Source organism: Eptatretus burgeri, chromosome 14 (genome assembly GCF_056783735.1).
Source record: "Eptatretus burgeri isolate ZD-2024b chromosome 14, Ebu_testis_v1, whole genome shotgun sequence".
Lineage (NCBI taxonomy): Eukaryota > Metazoa > Chordata > Myxini > Myxiniformes > Myxinidae > Eptatretus > Eptatretus burgeri.
Window position 1 is genome coordinate 51,686,068 of NC_140974.1, and position 19,739 is coordinate 51,705,806.

The following is a 19,739-nucleotide window of genomic DNA, read 5'->3' on the forward strand; positions in this document are numbered from 1 at the left end:
GAACTCGCATGGAGGTTTTCTTCCTCTCAAAGTTAACTGAATTATACAAACACTATTAGGGGGTAAAAACAATTCATTTTAATACATTCAAAATTATGGATCAAAATAAATGAATAACTTGCAAAAAATAAACTATTGAGGATGGTGGAGCCAGCCCACCTCCAGCGTGGTTCGACGAGGCCGGTTGCAGTAAGAGTATAGATCATCCAGCCCTGTGGGCTCTGAGAGCTCAATGAGGCGCTCTCGTTCATCGGTGTGGCATGAAATACGTGAGAGCAATTGGAAGAAGGAACGCCGTGGAACACGGGAGATGTCCAGTACATGTTCCAGCAAGTAATGCAGGGAGCATGGTCGTGGAAGTGCAGGAAGAGGTAATTCTACAAAGCATATAACATCATGACCTCAATCTCATCCACTTCACATTACATCTTGCTCTCCCTCCATACTAACATGAGAAAAAAGAAAACAAACTGTTCATGGTGAAAACAAGAGAAACTAACCTTCATAGTTTTGTTCAAGAATGAAAAGTTTATTCGGGTGTAGTTTCAGCAAGGAGCAAAATTCCTCCACCATGGAGGGAAGGTTGGATGGCTGAATAAGAACTACATCACCAGCTCGAAACCTGAACAGAATTTGAAGAGTTTACATAACCATGACAAAAGTCGAGAAACGTACATCTAAGTGACTGCACAGATACGATTAAACACCAGTCAAAATAAATGTGTAGTTAACATCCAAGACGAGGCAGGATGGTTGGTGTGATGCTCACTGCAGGCCAGAGTTGTAAATGTCAAATTTGATCAGTCTGACATCCTGGAAATGGTCCTCCACCGTGACCCTTTCATTGGAGATCATACTTGCGAGGAACGTTGGTAACTGGGACTGCGTTTTGCTGGAGGTTTCATACTCGGGGTTGCCCGATTCCTTCACAGTTATTCCGCTGTCCATGTAATGAAGTCGGTAACTTGCCGGCAGCCTAAGAGAGCAGAATGCATGTCCATCAGGCTTGAGATGAATCCAGGAGCAATCACTGGTAAAGGATGAAGCTCACATGATAAGCTGCAGGTTCTAGTGTGAAATACTTAAAAAAGAACTATTGGGGGTATGGGGAAGGGGAGAGTAAAAAAAAAAAAAAATAAAGTAACAAGAAACGAGAAGGGCACTCTTCGATGTCACTGGATATGCCTGCACACACATTTTACATCATTATACATATTTGTACTAAGTTTGGTTTAAATCCCTGAACCCAGATTCAAAATATTAAATAACTTTGGCTGCAAGACCATGTGCCCCATCAGGTTGAAATTTCAAACAAACATTCCCCATGACTACGAGATCATAACTGTGACGTTTCACATCGATTGATGAAGCGGTTCAAGAGAAATAATATTTTCAAAGATTTTCATTCAAACCAATATGGCTGTCAGACCATGTGATATTAATTATTCGTCAGCGCCCTGGTATCCCCAAGGCTCCGGGACACATGTGTGTGAAGTTTCTCCTCGATCTGTGAAGCCGTTCTGGAGAAGGTTTTTAAAGGTTTATTTTTCAAAAAAATCATAGCTGCCAAACCATGTGACCTATGACATCATAGGTGAACCTTTTCTCTCGTGGATAGGCGATTACACTTGTAAAGTTTCGCCTCGATCTGTTCAGCCGTTTCGGAGAAGATTTTTGTGTTAAAAAAACACATGGCTGCCAAATCACGTGACCGATGATGTCTTCGATTTCCAACCCCCTCCCCCTCCCCTCCCCATAAAATTTTGACCGAGATGACCCTCAAAAAGTTTCATACTGATCAGATAAAGCGTTCAACATGTGTAATTATGATGTCATAATGAAGCCACCTATGACAGCATCATCAAACGAGAAGGCACTCGGTCGAGAGCATACCTCTGCCAGGCTGATTTGTTTATGTTTTGTATCCCACTGATAGTGTGGATTTGGATTTGGACCTGAACTAAAATTTAATCGGCTTGTTCTCGTCACCTATCCAACTCACCCACCATGTTTCGTCCAAATCCGTCCATAACTTTTTGAAATATCCTACTATATATCGTTTTAGCCCTGTCACTCAATGGTGAAGAATCACATAAAAAAATTATTGGATCCGAATCTTCACCAAAGTCAAATCAATTCTTCCTTGTTACATACCTGGCCTGCCCACAACTTTTTGAGATATCCTGCTATATGTCATTTTAGCCCTATTCGTCATGCCGAGAGGAGAGCAAAGCGAGATCCTCTGTCCCAGCCATGTTTTTCACCTACCGCATCCTCTCAATCTTCCTGTCTGCTCTTCGATCTTGCCCCACCCTCACATCACACTCACCAATCATAAGCCTCTGAGGGCATGACTTGTGGGTATGAAGCTGGAAAGGCGGGGCTTCTCACCTGCTTGGATGTGCGGCATGTTATTTTGGTTGTTATCGTTATAAAAAAAAAAGTAATTCTTTCATTGCTGGCTTGTAAATGCAAAAACATAGGAAAAGGTCACAGGAAGCAATTACATACTGGGGGAAATTGGCCTTAATCCCTATCTAATTAACACAGCGCCACTCCCCACCCCATGTGGTGGTGGTGGTCGTATGGCAGCTTAGCTGCCGGGGTAGCTATCATTTCTTGAAGCGTGACTGTGTCGCTGATGCAGTGCCCCTCTAACAGTACACACACTGGAACTGGTACTCATTTTGTCGACCTCGGAAGGATGACAAGCTGAGTCAACCCTCTGGTGTATTAATTCAGCGGCCAACAGGACTTGAACTCAGGACCCTAGGATCCCAAGCCGCCACCCTCACCACTGAGCCAACACCAGGCTCACCCCATGTGGTGACAAGTAACACTTAAGCTCACAGTTTCCCTCCTTAATTTACATTGAGATGTCTTCTACATGTCCACGGACCAAGCAACTCTATAAAATCCTAACTTTGCTATGAAATTCCTCCATCTACCCCCACAACCGTAACAACTCAATGGTGAAGAATCACTTAAGAAATTATCTGGATTTTCACCAAAATTCAAAACAATTCTTCCTTCTTACATACCCAACCTGCCCACCAAGTTTCATCCGAATCCGTCCACAACTTTTTTTAGATGTTTTGTTCACAAACAAACAGACATACAGGGGTAAAAACATAACCTCCATCTACCTTCGGCGGCAGAGGTAAAAAAAAAAAAAAAAAAAAAAAAAAAATCGAACTTGTTTCCCATGGGGAGTACTTCACATGTGCCAATTTTCAATTTTTTCCATGGAACGATTTTGGAGATACAGAGGTCCAAAGTTTTTCCTTTTTTTCCAACATGGCTGCGACACCACGTGACCTATGACATCATCTATCGATAATTCCACCAATCTCTGTGTGTCTGTCTGTGACTGCTGTTTCTCGACAACCACTGGCCCGATCTAATTGAAACTTGCCAGGTATATTGCTGGGGCCCTGTGGTTGTGCCTTTTCAAGGTTTGATATTAATCGGACAAGTAGTTCCCAAGTTATGGCCATTCATTTACCAAACCAATGACAAGACACGGTGCTATGATGTCACAATTCCTCTTCTTTGTTTGATATGACGTCACAATTGACGCTGGGGACCGCGAGAGCGAAGGAACGGCCTGTGTGGTTGTTTCTGGCACGCGGTTTGAAAGTTTTTTTTTTTTTTGCACGTACGGCCACGCACGTACGGGCACGCACTAGTAATTATAATAAAAACATTCTACATGAGTAGTCGCACCTATGCTGAAAATGTTGCATAAATCAGATAAGCAGTTGCAGTGAAAACAGAGAAAATTAGAATGGATGTACGTACGTACGTACGTACAACGCGAAAACATCATGCCACCGGCGACTTCGTCAGCGGGGGCATAAAAAGATTTTTCTCAAACAAAATCCCAAAACACAATATCTATACATAATGGAGCAAGCGTTTGTATGAAATAACATTAAATATACTTGTATAAGATTGACTTACAGAGTATCATTTTTATTAAGACGATTCTGTTCATCCAATGGAAGGTTCTCCATGATTCTGCCCCAGAATTGCAGGAGCCAGGGGTCAATGATAGCATCTGAGCTGTATCAAACACACACGACATAAGCATAACAAGGATAAGTGACAAACCTGAGGTTTGTACCAACATCACAGCAATAGCACCGCAAGGTTAAAACTAACCTGAAATGACAGTGACCTTAAATGAGAGTGCATAAGAGGTAAGGCAGACACAGGCACATCCAACAAACATTATTCATAAGCAGAGAGATTTGATCTCATTAGATTCCAGTTGCTTCCATCTGGGCAGGAAGGGAACAGACGAAGGCAAAAATGTTTTTTTTGTTTTTTTTTTATTACCGAGAGCAAGTCAATAGTAAAAACAACTAACCTTTCTCAATGACAAACAAAAATTCCGAGATTAAAAAAAACCATTCACACTACAGTAAACCCATAAATATCACAGGGGTTACGTTCCTGGAAAATGCCATGATATTTAAAACCGTGATAGTTAAAACCAATTTCCTATCAGAAAAAGGAGGTTAGGTTCCTGGGCTTCGATAAAAAAAAAAAGAGGAAGGTAGGCAACAGCCAAAAATAAACACATCACAATTGAAATAAACATGTAAAATAGATATAGATTGGCTTTACGATGAAGTCTCCTGCTGTGTTGAAGCAGATTAAACGTTCCGAAGCGATTCAACATGCCCCCTCACCCCCACAATTCCTCCCCTATTAATCTCTTCAATCATTTCCCTTTGTAATCTGTTGATGGGTTTATTTTATAAATCATTCTGCAGCTATATAAACTAGGAATAAATAAAATTAAAAGAATCACTTTTGTGTGTCGTTTTACACTTCGGTGCCATTCCATTTTTAATGGTGTGCAAAAGCCTGTGGTGCGAAATAACCATCACAGCTCAGCTCAAAAGCAGTGATTGCTCGAAATTAAGCCCACGATAGCTAAATCGGTACATAAAGAGGTTGCCCGTGATTAGTCAAAATGGTGATATTCAAACCCATGATATTTAAAGGTTTACTGTATTTAATGACATATAGTCCACTGGTGCACAAGCTGAAGTCAGCAGAGTTCCTTCCATGCCTTGTGTTATCAATAAGATGGGTGTGGTTGGCCAACAGAAACCCCAAAGAAACGAGTTTGAAAAGCTTTAATTGACGAGAGAGCCTACCAGTTCACCTTGATTTTTCGGTTCACAAAAATTCTCAGCTATAATGTGGTTTAAATATTTTTTGAAACTTAGTAGTTTTTGAACAACATTAAGTCTGGTTCTGAAAAATCAAAAATTCCCCCCAGTGTTTGAATGTCTCTTCAATAAAGTTATGGCCAAGCTATTTATCGCTGTTGGAGTGATGTTGAGATTATTAACGCAATATCGTTCAAGAACATGTCAACATAGAAACATGTACGAGTATATTTTCATTCACCTCAAATTTCACTTGATGCACAAGTTTTGGTGATAGAGGTTTTACGAAGTCTTTCAGAAATGTCATGTATATTCCAAGTGACATAAGCCAATAATGACCAACCAATGCCATTGAAGAGAAAACGGTTGTTTTTAACGAATGCAGATTAGACTGGGATTTAAATCCGGATTGAACCCGCTCATTGCGCATCTTTACTGAGGTGTGGCATTGCTGTTGATGCACTTGCTCCTGCAGATTTTGAGGAAGAATTTGCATTTTGTTCAGGATGCCGGCAAAGGCTCAACTAATGCTGCAAAATACACCGTGGTATCTTTAACACCCACTAAGTAATGCTGGCAAACAGTACACCCAATTTAACATCCCTCTGAAGGACGGCACACACATTGATGCCTCGTCCTGCCTGCGTAACACCAGGATGAGTTTATAGTTGGGTCAACATTAGAAACAAAGCTAGACAGCTCGGAGGCGAGTGGGTAATACATTGATTCAAGACAAGTTACAGACGTATGGGGAAAGAACTGGACTTCATTTATCTGTGTAAGCCATCAATGACTAATATCAACCAGCAAGTAAATGTGGAAGATAGCACATGATTAGACGAGTATCTCTGTGTCCATAGTACTAAAGACTTTCAGCATATCTGCTCACCAAGTATGCCAGGACCAATGACATGTTGTAATTTAAGAGAAAGAAACTGTGGCTTCAAAGCCCCTGGGGCCTAGTGGAGTTCAAACTTGGGCTTTGTTACGTTTTCACCCTGTCTGTCTGTGAGTGAAATATCTTAAAAAGTTGTGAACGGATTCGGACAAATGGTGGACAGATAGGGTGTGTGACAAGGACGAGTTGATTCAAGTTTGGTGAAGATCCAGATATGAGAATTTTAAAATGATTCTTCACCATTGAGAGCTCGGACCAAAAACGATATATGGCATGATGTTTCAAAAAAACTTGTGAACGGATTCCGACAAAACTTGGGGGATGAGTTGGGGAGGTGACAAGAACAAGCTGATAAGATTTTGGTTCAGATCCGGGTGCAGATCCTGCCTATCAGTGGGATACAAAACAAACTGTTCAGCCTCGCGGAGGTATGCGCTCTACAGAGTGCTGTTCTAGTTTTGAATTTCATCACTGAACGTGGGTTATCTAGCTTATGTGGAACATCCTTTCGCAGATGGATTTTATATCGTAACAAAACAATGTCTCGGGTGACTTCGTCGGTGGAGGCATAAAAATAAAAGCATACTTTTAAACAATACTACAAACTGCAGTTTTATGTCACAGTAAATGGTAATGCAAAGAAGGTGAAAATTGTAACAAGTCAACAATAACAAAAAAAAAAACATTCCACGGTGGAAGTTGACACTGTAGAACGTGTACCACATGGAACTGGAGATGGCAAGTGCCGAGTCTCACCCAAACTCATGTTGCTCATCCGCTAAGCCGAGAAGCAGCAAGGAGCACGCGCCCAGCTGAGAAAGCCTTTTGCTTAGTTTCTTTGCCACAAAGTTAAACCTGGAATGCACAAAAGTTAGCAACTCCAGCAAGAGAAAACAGTTTGCTATTCACAAGCTGGGATTTGGACAGGGTGTTTTTTTTTTTAACCCAAATAGATAGAGGGGAAAATTTGCATTGTGAATGAGCCAAGGGTCTTCTGCATCGTTTTATCAATGCCGAGGTATTCCAGCAATTCTCAGTTTGTATTTGTTTTTCATACTATGGTTATGACTCACAGATGAGCTTATACACACAATAGGTTAATTGGGCTGGACAACAATTCCACAGTGAGGGACAATTGACAATATACGAGGTAAACCAAGCGATCATATGAAAGCAAATTACCACCTGATGCACAATTAACACTTAAGGGTCTTTTCACTGCTCTCAACGCCCCATAGAAGAATGATGGTGCAGTAGATTTAATCCATCCATCCATCCATTGGGACCAGACTCTGTGCAGAGTGTTGGTGCTGCCTAAGCAGTCTCCTTGGCTATTGGGCACAATCATGGATGGGTCGCCACTCCGACACAGGAAGCCAGCAAGCTGGCACTCATTTTGCCAACCTTGGAAGGATGACAGGCAGAGTCAACCCCACCTGGTATTAATTCAACAGCCGAGTGGGATTTGAACTCAGGATTCTAGGATTCCAAGCACACCTCCCTCACCATTGAGCAAACACCAAGCATGTAGATTGAATACCGACACTTTACTTAATGGGTTCAATGTTGAGTTACGTATCAGGATAAATTTATATTTTTCTCACACTTATATTCCATCAAATGTCCAACTCAAATTAATCTACAAGACTAGTACTTATTTTAAAAGGCCTCAATTGTTCCTACCTTATGTGGGGTTGGCCAGAGAATGTTCTTGGCTCAAGTCTTTCATGAACCAGGCCTGATGTTCAAATGAATTGGCAGAAATGTGTAATTTCTTCAAGGTGCTTGCGATAACATGCCTACTCTTTGTTAAATATATCATGGGACCTTTAATGTCCATCAACGAACAGAGCTGATAGTGAGATCATCCATTTTTCCTCCTTAAACGGACATTCCGATGGATAATGCACACATTGATGCCTCGCCCTGCCTGCCTAACACCAGAACTGGGCTGATATTCAAACTCAGGCTGGACAGGTCAAAGGTGAGTTAAGCACACCGCTGGGCTATCCAACCAACCCAAATGTTAACATGTTATGCTCTTACATTAAAAATGTAAAACACAGACAAAAACACAAAAACAACACTTGCTTTTCATACGATGAGTCCCCAAGGCCGAGAACAGCATACGTGATCTGTGCAAGAGAGTTTGCCGGCAGGTGCTTACGGAAGATAAATCTCCAAAAAATCTGTGGGTGGTTCAAGCTGTAGTTAATTGTGGGAATATATGGGGAGAGGCATAGAAGAGGCACATATGGCACAGAAGTTCGTCGACAGGCAACCAGTTTGAAAGTCATGTGTTCATTTGCAAGAACTCAGTCTAGGATGAAATGTAACATGAAAGAGTTAAATATTTAACCAAAAGTCAAAATCTCTTGGTATTATTCTCATCTTCGAACTTCATAGTTTACAATTACTGTACATTATTACCCTCGGCAGAGGAAAAGGAATTGTATTTGGGTCCGTTTATTTGTTTGTCTGCACAGACCTTGAGTATGTCCATTAATTACACACCATTGATAATGGCAATGATAATGACACAGAACAATAAAGATAATAATAATGGAAATAATATTGACACTGGGACAAAATGAAAAGGATGATGATCATCTATCTATAATTCCAGCAATGTGTGTGTGTGTGTGTGTGTGTGTGTGTGTGTGTGTGTGTGTGTGTGTGTGTGTGTGTGTGTGTGTGTGTGTGTGTCTGTGTGTGTGTGTGTGTGTGTGTGTCCGTGTGTGTGTGTGTGTCTGTGTGTGTGTGTGTGTCTGTGTGTGTCTGTGTGTGTGTGTGTGTGTGTCTGTGTGTGTGTCTGTGTCTGTGTGTGTCTGTGTGTGTGTCTGTGTGTGTGTGTGTGTCTGCTGTTTCTCGACAACCACTAGTCCGATCTAATTGAAACTTGCCAGATATATTGCTGGGTACCTGAGGATGTGCCTTTTCAATGATTTATATTAATCGGACAAGTGCTTCCCAAGTTATGGCCATTTATTTACCAACCAATGACAAGACACATTGCTGCGTGGGCGTTGCCGATGGGGTAGTGAACCTCAGCCGCGTTCCCCATTTCGGGTTACAACGTACGGACTTCCGGAGAGTGATGACTTCGTGTATTCTAATAATTTCTCGATTTGTTATGCGCATTTATAGATAAACACAATGCCCCAAGTTATGATCGTTTTCATATTAGACGGTGCATAAATTTTGGTAACATCAGAGTGAGCTGGTGTGCTCTGAAGCAGGAAGTAATTTTTTTTTTTTTGCACGTACGTTTTTTTTTTTTCCTCTCTCTTCTCTTTGTGTTTTTCCTTGCGACGACATTGCGAAAAGGCAAAATACGTTGGCAATAATTGAATAATTGGCCATTAAAACTAAATTCCGAATAATCGTAACTGCAATATGCGAATTTCCGGGCCACGCACGTACGGGCACGCGAGAGCGAAGGAACGGCCTGTGTAGTTGTTGTTTCTTGCTCGCGGTTTGAAAGTTTTTTTTTTTTTTTTTTTTTTTTTTTTTTTACGGGCACGTACTCGTGATAATAATAACAATAACACATAATGATAATAGTAAATAACAATAATAACTAGAGGGGCACTCCGTAGAGCACGTACCACCGCCACACAATGCCTGATCCACGAGAACATATCGGTCCCATTACATTTTTGAAATATCATGCTATATATCATTTTTGGCCCTTTCAATGGTGAAGAATCACTTTAAAAATTAAATAATCCTTGTATCCGGATCTGGATTTGGATCTTCACCAAAATTGAATCAATTCTTCCTTGTCACATACCCAATCTGTCCACCAAGTTTCATACAAATCCGTCCCCAACTTTTTGAGATATCGTGTTATATATCATTTTAGCCCGATCTCTCAATGGTGAAGAATCACTTAAAAAATTATCAGATCCAGATCCGGATCCATATTCAGATCTTCACCAAAATTGAATAAATTCTTCCTCGTCACACAGCCAAAGTGTCCACCAAGTTTTTTTCCGAATCCATGCACAACTTTTTGAGATATGATGCTATTTATCGTTTTTGGCCCGATCTCTCAATAATGAAAATTCACTTTAAAAATTCTTGCAGCCGGATCCGGATCTTCACCAAAATCGAAACAGTTTCACTTTGTCACATACCCAACCTGTCCACCAAACTTCATCGAGATCCGTCCACAACTTTTTAAGATATCCTGCACACAAAGAGACAATCAAACAGACGTAAAAACATAACCACCTTTGGTTGCGGAGGTAATAATAATGATTATGATAAATGTGCATCTATCTATAATTCCAGCAATGAGTGTGTGTCTGTGACCGCTGTTTCTCGACAACCACTAGTCCGATCTAATTGAAACTTGCCAGGTATATTACTGGGGACCCGAGTATGTGCCTTTTCAAGGTTTGATATTAATCGGACAAGTGGTTCCCAAGTTATGGCCATTTATTTACCAAACCAATGACAGGACACGTTGCTGCGTATGCGTGGCCGATGGGGAAAGGGCGCCATTTAGTTACCAATGACAGGACACATTGCTGCGAAGGCATGGCCATTGGGGGAAGAGATCCTCAGCCGCGTTCCCTATTACAGGTTACAACGTACGGACTTCCAGATAGTGATGACTTCCTATATTCCAATAATTTATCGATTTCTTATGCGCATTTATAGATCAACACAATGCCCCAATCCAGTGGTCGTTTACGAGAGCGAAGGAACAGCTGTGTGGTTGTTTGAGTTTGTTTTTTTTGCACATACGGCCACGCACGTACGGCCACTCGAGAGCGAAGGAACGGCCTGTGTGGTTGTTGTTTCTGGCACGCGGTTTGAAAGTTTTTTTGCACGTACGGCCACGCATGTATGAGCACGTACTAGTAATGATAATGACAATAATAATGATAATGGTATGTATAATGATGATAATGGTATATAATGATAATAATAATGTTGATAATGGTACATCCTTGCTATAATTCACGGACGGGTGTTTGTTTGTCACACAACTCCTCTTAAAGTTCTGGCCTGGTTACATCCAGATTTGCTACGTGGGATCAACATGACCCCAATTAATGTATAGGGGTGTTTTTATCTTTGCCGGTGGAGGGGAACGCAAATTCTCTATGTAAATGTGTATTGTGTAGTGCCACCTCAAGGCGGGAGGAAGTATTACAAGTCTCCACCATTTACAGTGCAGTATTGCTGTCCCCATGTTTTCCAGTGCAGTGAGGTGTTTTGAATTATAAGCAGTAGGTGTGTTTTTAATTCATGCACATAACCCTGGTTTTCTTTTTTTGCGTGTACAGAGCTGTCTGTATGCCTGGTGTTGGCTTAATGGTTAGGGTGGCGGGCTTGGGATCCGAGGGTCCTGAGTTCAAACCCTGCTCAGCTGTTTAATTAATACCAGGTGGGGTTAACTCGGCCTGTCATCCTTCCAAGGTAGGCAAAATGAGTGCCAGCATGCTGGTATACTGTGTCGGAATGGCGACCTGTCCAGGATTGTGCCCAATAGCCAAGGAGACTGCTGAGGCAGCACCAACGCTCTGTACAGAGTATGGTCCCAATGAAATGGAATGGAGCTGTCTGTTGTCTATACAATGCCCAAATTAAGGTGCGTCAGAATAACGTGTTGCATGCTTGGAACAAGATCAACCGTTGGGCAGGTACTCTGCTCGTAATAATAATAATGATGATAATTGTCCATAATGATAATGGTACAAAATAATAACGGGTGGAATTGGTCGTTAGAACCACAATGAAGAGGGGTTAAAAGTAAAATGAAAAAGTATTTTTTATTGTACGAGGGTAGATAAGGAATGCTTCCTTTTCACACTATTTAATGTCTGTGGGCACTGGAAGGAAGTCGGATAATTTTCTTTTGTGAGGGCCCATTAGGTGGCAAATTGTTAGTAAAGGGGTGAGAGGTAGTAGGGTCACATCATCAAGCCGAGTAGGGTCACGTCACTCAAACATCTGAATCACTGCACATTTCCCCCATCACATGATTCATTATCTGCAGCTACTCCACATGCCAGAGGTTATTGCAAACAGAATCAGGAACATTTTTCTCCAAAGTGAAAGATTTATACCAAGTTCTGCAATTGTGATTGTTGCAGTAATAACAGAACACATCGCTGAGTACTTGCCTTCATGTTGTCCGGTGGGTCACCGTCCCCTGCCGTGGAGCAAACAAACACTACAAGAGGCTCGTGGATGAGATTGGCCTGAGTGGTGAAAGAAACAAAACCATCAGCTCTCAACTCCCTCACGGACTCCACCATTTTACAGGTCAAAGTCTCAATTACTTTTCTCCTTACTTTGACGTTCCCACGTAACAAAATTATTTTCTTACAGGTGATAAAAGGTGTGACCCACATAAAGTAAACCCACAGGCTTAGCATACTCACAACTGGGTAATCATCCAGCGCAGTGACCCTGCAAGTGAAACCACGAGCCTTGGCTTCGCGCCAAATCCTCTGTGCAGCATCTTGTGCTGTACCCGTCTGACTGCCATACAGCACCAAGAGTTTCCTGGGTTTTGCACCCTGAAGTAAATCAGCACCAACATTTTAAAAAGGCAAAGGGAGGAGGTAGATAACTGAGTAAAGATTTGGAACAAGTGTTTATAGAAAATTATCTTTCTTGGGAAAACAACATTTCAAAGTTGGCCTCCAAACCTAGTCGCCGATTGGGCATCCTCTGTCGTGCAAAGTCCTTTCTTGGCACAACTGAACTCATCCACCTATAAGGCTTTCATCTGCAGCTTGATGGAGTTTTGCTCTCTCTGATGGCCCCTGCCTCACACCTTTCACAGCTTGACACCATGGAAACCAAGGCCTTCAAGGTTATTGAAATCTCCCAGGATTTAGTGGAGTCTATTAAGAGAAGTCCTTCACCAGCGCCGACAGGTCGGTGGTGTCTCTGTCTTCTTCCACCTCCTTTCTGGTCTTGCACCCTCTGCCGTCCCCATACTTTGTTCCCCGCAGGAGTCTGCAGGGTGCACACAATCCACCAGCAAACCCCCTTCTATTGAAACTTCACTGGGCACCTCCACTCATTTGTTCCAGTCTTTTCCCACCTGTGGAACCAACTTCCCCATTCTCTCCAATCTCATTCTTCCCACAAAGTCTTCAAGATGGATGTTCATCACTATCCAGATCATCAACAATCCAAAACCATGATCTTCATCCACCCGTTAACCACCCCCCCTCCCCAATTTTAAAGTTTTTCCTTCCTGAGAGTTTGCTTCTGTGTCAATCTTGTCCACCCCCTGCATTTCCCCTAGCCCTCATTACTCGTATCCCGTTTTTGTCCGTCTCCATTTATTTTGTCCCTTGGTCTTGCTGTTGACAATTCCCCCCTTCTCTTTCGCTGCTCCTTTTGTTCTGTTGTGCCCTGATCCGTTCTGTGTTCTAGCTCTTCAACGAGCCTAGACTCCATGTACAAAAAGAAAAAAGAAAAAAGGGAAAGGGTATAAAATAATGAATGATAATTAAATAGGTCCAGACTGCATACTGGTCTAAAATCAAAAGGATTAGAAAAGGCTCCTTAACATAATCAATGGCTTTTCCAAGCAGGGGCCATGCACATCATGCATTTTGGGGAAATACTGTCATAGCCAAAAATATTGGCAACCTTGCACTTTTTTCAAATAATGCACCATTTCTTCCAGAAAATTGTTGATAGTAATAAATCTTTTGGTATCCACAAATGTATTTCTCTGGTTTGCAGTGGAACAAAACAAAAAAGCTGAAAAAAAATTACTATTTTGTTACGGCTGTGGAAATTCGCATTACACCATAAAGGGCCCTCAGGTGAGACATCTCGATAGGTACATGTGTAGTTAGCCCAAACCCGTTGTATAGAGGGAATTTATGTGATCCATTCAGGCTGCGATTCTTCAGTTAGTCGTTTTTCTTTCTCTATCTTTTATTTCAAACAAAAACCGCCAATGATGCTGGTGGGCTTTTCCCGCCATTCTTCCCCGCGCTTGGTGTGAGGGAAGGGGGGAAGGGCGGCTCGCCACCGATTGGTGGATGGACAGCGTGAGGCGGTCGGGGTGAGGGAACACCCCTTTTCGAGAACCCTCTCAAAGGAGGATGGAGCCGAAAACGGGGCGGAGCGAAGGGCGGAGCCCCGCACTATAAAAGACGGACACGGGCGGGGCGCATTCTCTCCCTCTTCCTCCACTCGCTTCCTCCTTCTCTTCCGCTTCGCTCGTCTGCGTGTGGTTGTTGGTTGGTTGGTTATTCCCTTGTCCCAGTGGGGTGGCTTGAGGTCTCGCTCTCTCCCTGACTCGTGGAACTCGCCTCCGTCTGAAGTCGTTGTTGGGTCATCGCCGAGCTGTGTCGGCGTGGTCGATTGTCTCTGCGTCGGTGTGGAGCTCGCCGAGCCCGAGGGGCTCGTTGAAGTCGAGCTGTTTCGTCGTCGAGTCTGGTCGAGTCGGCAGTGGAGGACGGCAAAGGAGACGGAGCTCGGAGTGGAGGTCGTGGGAGGAGGACTCGACGGCCGCACCAAGGGAAGTCCTTTCTTTTCTTTGGGTTTGTGTAAATGACTGTGGGTGGCGCCTGTCCTGAAAGTAGTATTGTTTTAAGCGTTTCCGTGTGTATGCGTATTCGGTTTTAACTCTTTCTTTGCTTTTTATGTGCATTTTTCTTTTGTTGTGGATACGTGCTTGTCTGTGTGTGTGTGAATAAACGTGCTTGTGTAAACTTGTTCCCCGTTTCGCTGCGTCCTTTCCTTTGTTTGACTCTCCATCTTGCATCACGTAAGGGGTACGTAGTGGGTTCAACATCCTGGTAATTAATCGGAACCGTCAAGGCCGACGATAACACCCCTCGGTTATCACTGTAGCACGGAACGGACCACTTAAGTGGTTCGTGTCCGGAGTCGGCCTGTGGCGTGGTACGATCGCCCGGTCCACCACTCGCGCAGGTACTTAGGTAGATCGAATTTGGCGAGCAACCCTATCCTGCGCGGGTGGGCAATTGGCACGATCGTGGTGAGGTTAAACCCCCACCCGTGACTAGCTCCCGGCGTTGTTCCGAGAGAGTCACGACTGAATTGTCCGTTCCGGTGGGCGAGGCGGCCGCCATTCGAGTCGAGCGGCCGATCGCACGCCGGCGGGCGCGAATTCGCAACAATATCTTCACTTATTCCACACAGAAATTCTAAAATGGCTCAGACAATATTATTGGTACCTTTTAGAATTTGTTAGAAACAATTAAATTTCAAGCAGGTGATTCTCCTTGACTTTGGAATTGAACTCACCTGTGGTGAGTTGCATGTGCCTGCAATATAAAAATCACTCATTGAACCAGTTTGAGTAGAGAAAGGAAGTCATTCTGCTGTTTTGTGTCACTGTGTGTACTGCAATAAGCATGGAGAAAATAAAGAAAACCAGAGAATTGTCTGAGAAGGTCAGACACAAGATTGTAGCCAAGCATGGACAATCTCAAGGCTTCAAGTCCATCTCCAAAGACCTTTATGTTCCTGTGTCCACTATATGCAATGTTATCAGGAAGTTTAAGGCCCATGGCACTGTAGCCAACTTCCCTGGACGTAGTCGCAAGAGAAAAGTTGATCAAAGATTGCAGCGAAGGATTGTTCAAATGGCGGAGAAAACACCTCGATCAACTGCCAAACAGATTCAAGCTGACCTTCAGACACAAGGTACGACAGTTTCAACTCACACCATCTGTCGCAAACTCTATGAAAAGGGATACTCTGGTAGGAGACCCAGGAGGACCTCACTGCTGAAAGAGAGACATAAGAAAGCCTGACTCAAGTTTGCCAAAACACACCTGAACAAGCCAAATTCCTTCTGGGAGAATGTCCTGTGGACAGATGAGACCAAATTAGAACTTTTTGGTAAAGCACATCATCTCTGTTTACAGAAAACTAAATGAAGCCTTCAAAGAAAAGAACACCTTCCCTATAGCAGTCAAACGTGGAGGTGGTTCAATTATGTTTTGGGGTTGCTGTGCTGCCTCTGGCACTGGGTGTCTTGAATATGTGTATGGAATCATGAAATCAGATTACCAAGGCATTTTGAAGTGCAATGTTCAACCCAGTGTCAGAAAGCTCTGTCTCCGCCAAAGGTTACGGGTCTTGCAGAAGGACAATGACCCAAACACTTCAAAAAGCACCCAGTAATGGTTCAAGACAAAACATTGGACTGTTCTGAAGTGGCCAGCAATGAGTCCAGATCTAAGTCCCATTCAACACTTGTGGGGAGATGGCACCCTTCAAATCTGGGAGAACTGGAGCAATTTGCACAAAAAAAGAGTGAGCCAAACTACCTGTAGAGAGGTGTAGGAAGCTCATTCATGGCTGTAGGAAGTACTTGACTGTGTGGGAAACTGAATTGTTAATTGAATTTATAATGAGTTAAAATTCCAATTAGCTTCAGTTAGTGCTTTGAGAAACTTTAATAACTAGAGGGGGAGCACTCGGAAGAGTGCAAAACCTCCGCCGCCAATACTGCTGGGTCACTTAAGTGAACCTGATATCCTATTCATTGTAGGTCAAAATGGATCAGACTACTGAACCACGATTGAATAAACTAAACTAGATCGACGCACATGTAGAAATGCCAAAAAACTAAAATCGAAATTTTTTTGAAAAAAAAGGTGCAAATTTTGTGTTTTTTTCCCTCGAACAATTTTTTTTGGGGGGGGGTTGGAAATCACTTAAAACATGTAGAAATGCAAATTAAAAAAAAAAATTCAAATATTTTTCAAATAAAATCGAAACTTTTTTGAAAAAAAGTTGCAAAATTTTCTAAGTTTTTTTTTCTCTAACAAATTTATTTTTAACCTCCGCCATCGAAGATGGACGGAGGTTACTGTTTTCACCCCTGTCTGTTTGTTTGTTTGTGAATAGTATTACGGAAAAACTCCTGGACGGATTTCAACGAACCTTGGTGGGGGGATTAGGTATGGTCCAAGGATCATGCCATTAGATTTTGGACTTGATCCAAAGTCCAATATGGCCGCTATGGCGGCCATTTTGAAAAAATATTTGAATTTTTGTTTTTGCATTTCTACATGCTTTAAGTGATTTCCAACCAAAAAAATAAAAAAATAAAAAAATTAAAAAATTGGAAAATTTTACTTTTTTTCAAAAAAAATTTCGATTTTATTTGAAAAATATTTGATTTTTTTTTGCATTTCTACATGTTTTCAGTGATTTCCAACCCCCCCCCAAAAAAATTTGTTAGAGAAAAAAAAAAACAAAGTTTGCAACTTTTTTTCAAAAAAATTTCCATTTTTGGGGGGCATTTCTACATGCGCTTCAATCTAGTTTCGTTTATTCAATCATGGTTCAGTAGAGTCTGATCCGTTTTGACCTACAATGGATAGGATATCAGGTTCACTTAAGTGACCCAGCAGTATTGGCGGCGGAGGTTTTGCACTCTACCGAGTGCTCCTCCTCTAGTTACTACTTAAATTGAACCAAAGGTTTTTCTGTCTTGAGGTGGCCAAAACTGCCACAACTGCAGTTATTTTGTCCAAAGGCCGTGCTACCAAATATTAAGTCAAGAGTGTCAATAATTTTGTCAATGCCATTTCTTTTTATTTTCTGATTTGAAATGATATTGTTACAGCTATGGAAATTCACAAACCACCATTCAGGGCCCGTAGGTGAGATATCTCTAAGTACATGTGTAGTTAGCCCAAACCCGTTGTATAGAGGGAATTTATGTGATTCATTCGGACTGCGATCCTTTGAGTTAGGCGTTTTTCTGTTCTATCTTTATTTTGAACCAACCACGTCTCAACCGCCATCACACAACAACCACCTTAACCACCACGCCAGCCATAGTCACCAACTACAACCACGCTCCAACCCTCAGACAACAACAACAACGCCAACAGCCACGACCTTTACCTTCACAACTCAATCCTGCCAACATTGCATCACCGCCATTCCCAACGGCACCATAACCATCAACCACCACCGAAAACCCTCCACCACCTTCACCTCTCTCCTTCTACAGCCATTCCGCACCACCTGTGAACACTGAACGTCGGGCTGTCTCGGGCCCGTTCGGCGATTGGTGCCGAGCGCACCGAGCCGCGAGCGCAAACAGCGGCCTTTCCGAGGGAAAATTCAGATCAAGAACGCTACACGCCCACTTCTCCTCCGTCCAATTAGCAAGCGCGGGGCGGCTTCGCCCCGCCTCCAGGCGCGTCTGTGTGAAATCGATATATGCAAATTCTAGGATCAGGGGAGGTTCACGCCCCCGTTTCCTCCGACCAATGGGCGAGCGCGGCTCCGACCCCGAGGTCATCCTCATCCGAATATTTGCATATTAGCTGCTCCTGCCAGCCTATAAAACGGGGAGCGCAAGGCGAATCAGGGCAGAGTCGAGTCGGGTGGCGAAGTCATCGGTGTGGCAGAGTGAGTCAGTTTTGGTTGGAGAGTGGAAGAGAGCCGGGGGAAGAGTGTCATGGAGAGAGTTGGGTTCTGGAGTCGGCTGAGAAGAGTTGCGGGAAGAGGCAAAGGAGCTCAGGTCCGAGGCGAGAAGGACGGCGGTCGGCGACGATTTCGTGGTGTGGGATCGCTCGTCACGGGATCCAAGCCAGCCAGCCATCTCCCTCCCCCAGGGCATCAACAATTCCCCTTTCCCCCACGCTGAGATAGTGCAAAAGGGGGCCCCGTTCCCACCCCACTCCAAACGTCGTGCCAACTAAACCCGTCAAGGAGCACAGAGTCGGGGCACAGCCGCGCGGGCACATCTGCGGCTCGCCCGCCAACGCGTCACGAGGACGCGGGTAGGACCCCCCCCGCCCCCCGGTCTCGCGGACCTAGACGCTCCTCCAGGTCACACGCACATATTCGCCTACAGGCCTGTCTGCCCCCTTGTCTATGAGGGTGGCTTCTTTCCTTTGCTTTTGTGTAAATGTGTGTTGGCGCCGTCTGTAAAGTAGAACTGTATAAGTGTTGCCGTGTATGCGCGTAGTCGGTAGTAACTCTGCGTCGTTGTTGCTTTTGTTTTGGTTGCTATACGTGCATTTTGACTGTATGGCTGTATATACGTGCTTTCCGTGTGCCGGGAAATAAATGTGCATTGTGTGAACTGTTTTCCCGTTTCGCTTCGTCATTTCTTTATTGACCCTCCATCCTGCTTCTCGTAAAGGGTTCGTAGTGGGTGCAAAACGCCCGATAAATAATCTGAACCGTCGAGGTCGACGATAACACCGCTCGGTTATCCCGATAGTACAGAACGGGCCGCCCAAGCGGCTCGTGTCCGGAGTCGACCTGCGGCGAGGTACGATCGCCCGGTTTACCCTCCGCGTGGGTACTTAGGTAAGTCGAGTTTGGCGAACAACCCTATCCTACGCGGGTGGCCGATTGGCATGATTGTGGTGAGGTCGAAAGGCCCACCCGTGACTGGCTCCGGGCGATAGTTCCTGGAGGGTCACGACTGAATTGTCCGTCCGGTGGGAGACGCGGTCGTACTTCGAGTGACGTGGCCATCCGCACGCCGGCGGGCGCGAATTCGCAACAATATATTAAGTTCTGAATCAAAAACAAAGGTTCTGTATTAGGCCAAAAAAAAAAAAAATGTTGCATTGGCGTAACCCGCCCGACCCTAAAAATTCCGCCGACCCTACGTTTTTTTTTTTGTTTTTTTGCTATTGAAAAATTTTGCC

General features: G+C 43.5%; 1 protein-coding gene across 12 annotated transcripts in view; it reads right to left on the reverse strand.

Moving 5' to 3' along the window:
- NDOR1 (NADPH dependent diflavin oxidoreductase 1) overlaps positions 1-19,739 on the reverse strand; it is a 132,597-nt gene that overhangs the window by 90,685 nt on the left and 22,173 nt on the right. For all 12 annotated transcript variants that reach the window (XM_085855777.1, XM_085855782.1, XM_085855773.1 and 9 more), the window contains 8 exons: positions 12,486-12,623; positions 12,225-12,302; positions 8,176-8,273; positions 6,841-6,939; positions 3,964-4,065; positions 770-976; positions 501-622; positions 160-377 (listed from right to left, as the gene is read on the reverse strand). In XM_085855777.1, coding sequence (XP_085711903.1) covers positions 160-377; positions 501-622; positions 770-976; positions 3,964-4,065; positions 6,841-6,939; positions 8,176-8,273; positions 12,225-12,302; positions 12,486-12,623 — 1,062 coding nt within the window. The remainder of the gene's footprint in view (positions 1-159; positions 378-500; positions 623-769; positions 977-3,963; positions 4,066-6,840; positions 6,940-8,175; positions 8,274-12,224; positions 12,303-12,485; positions 12,624-19,739) is intronic.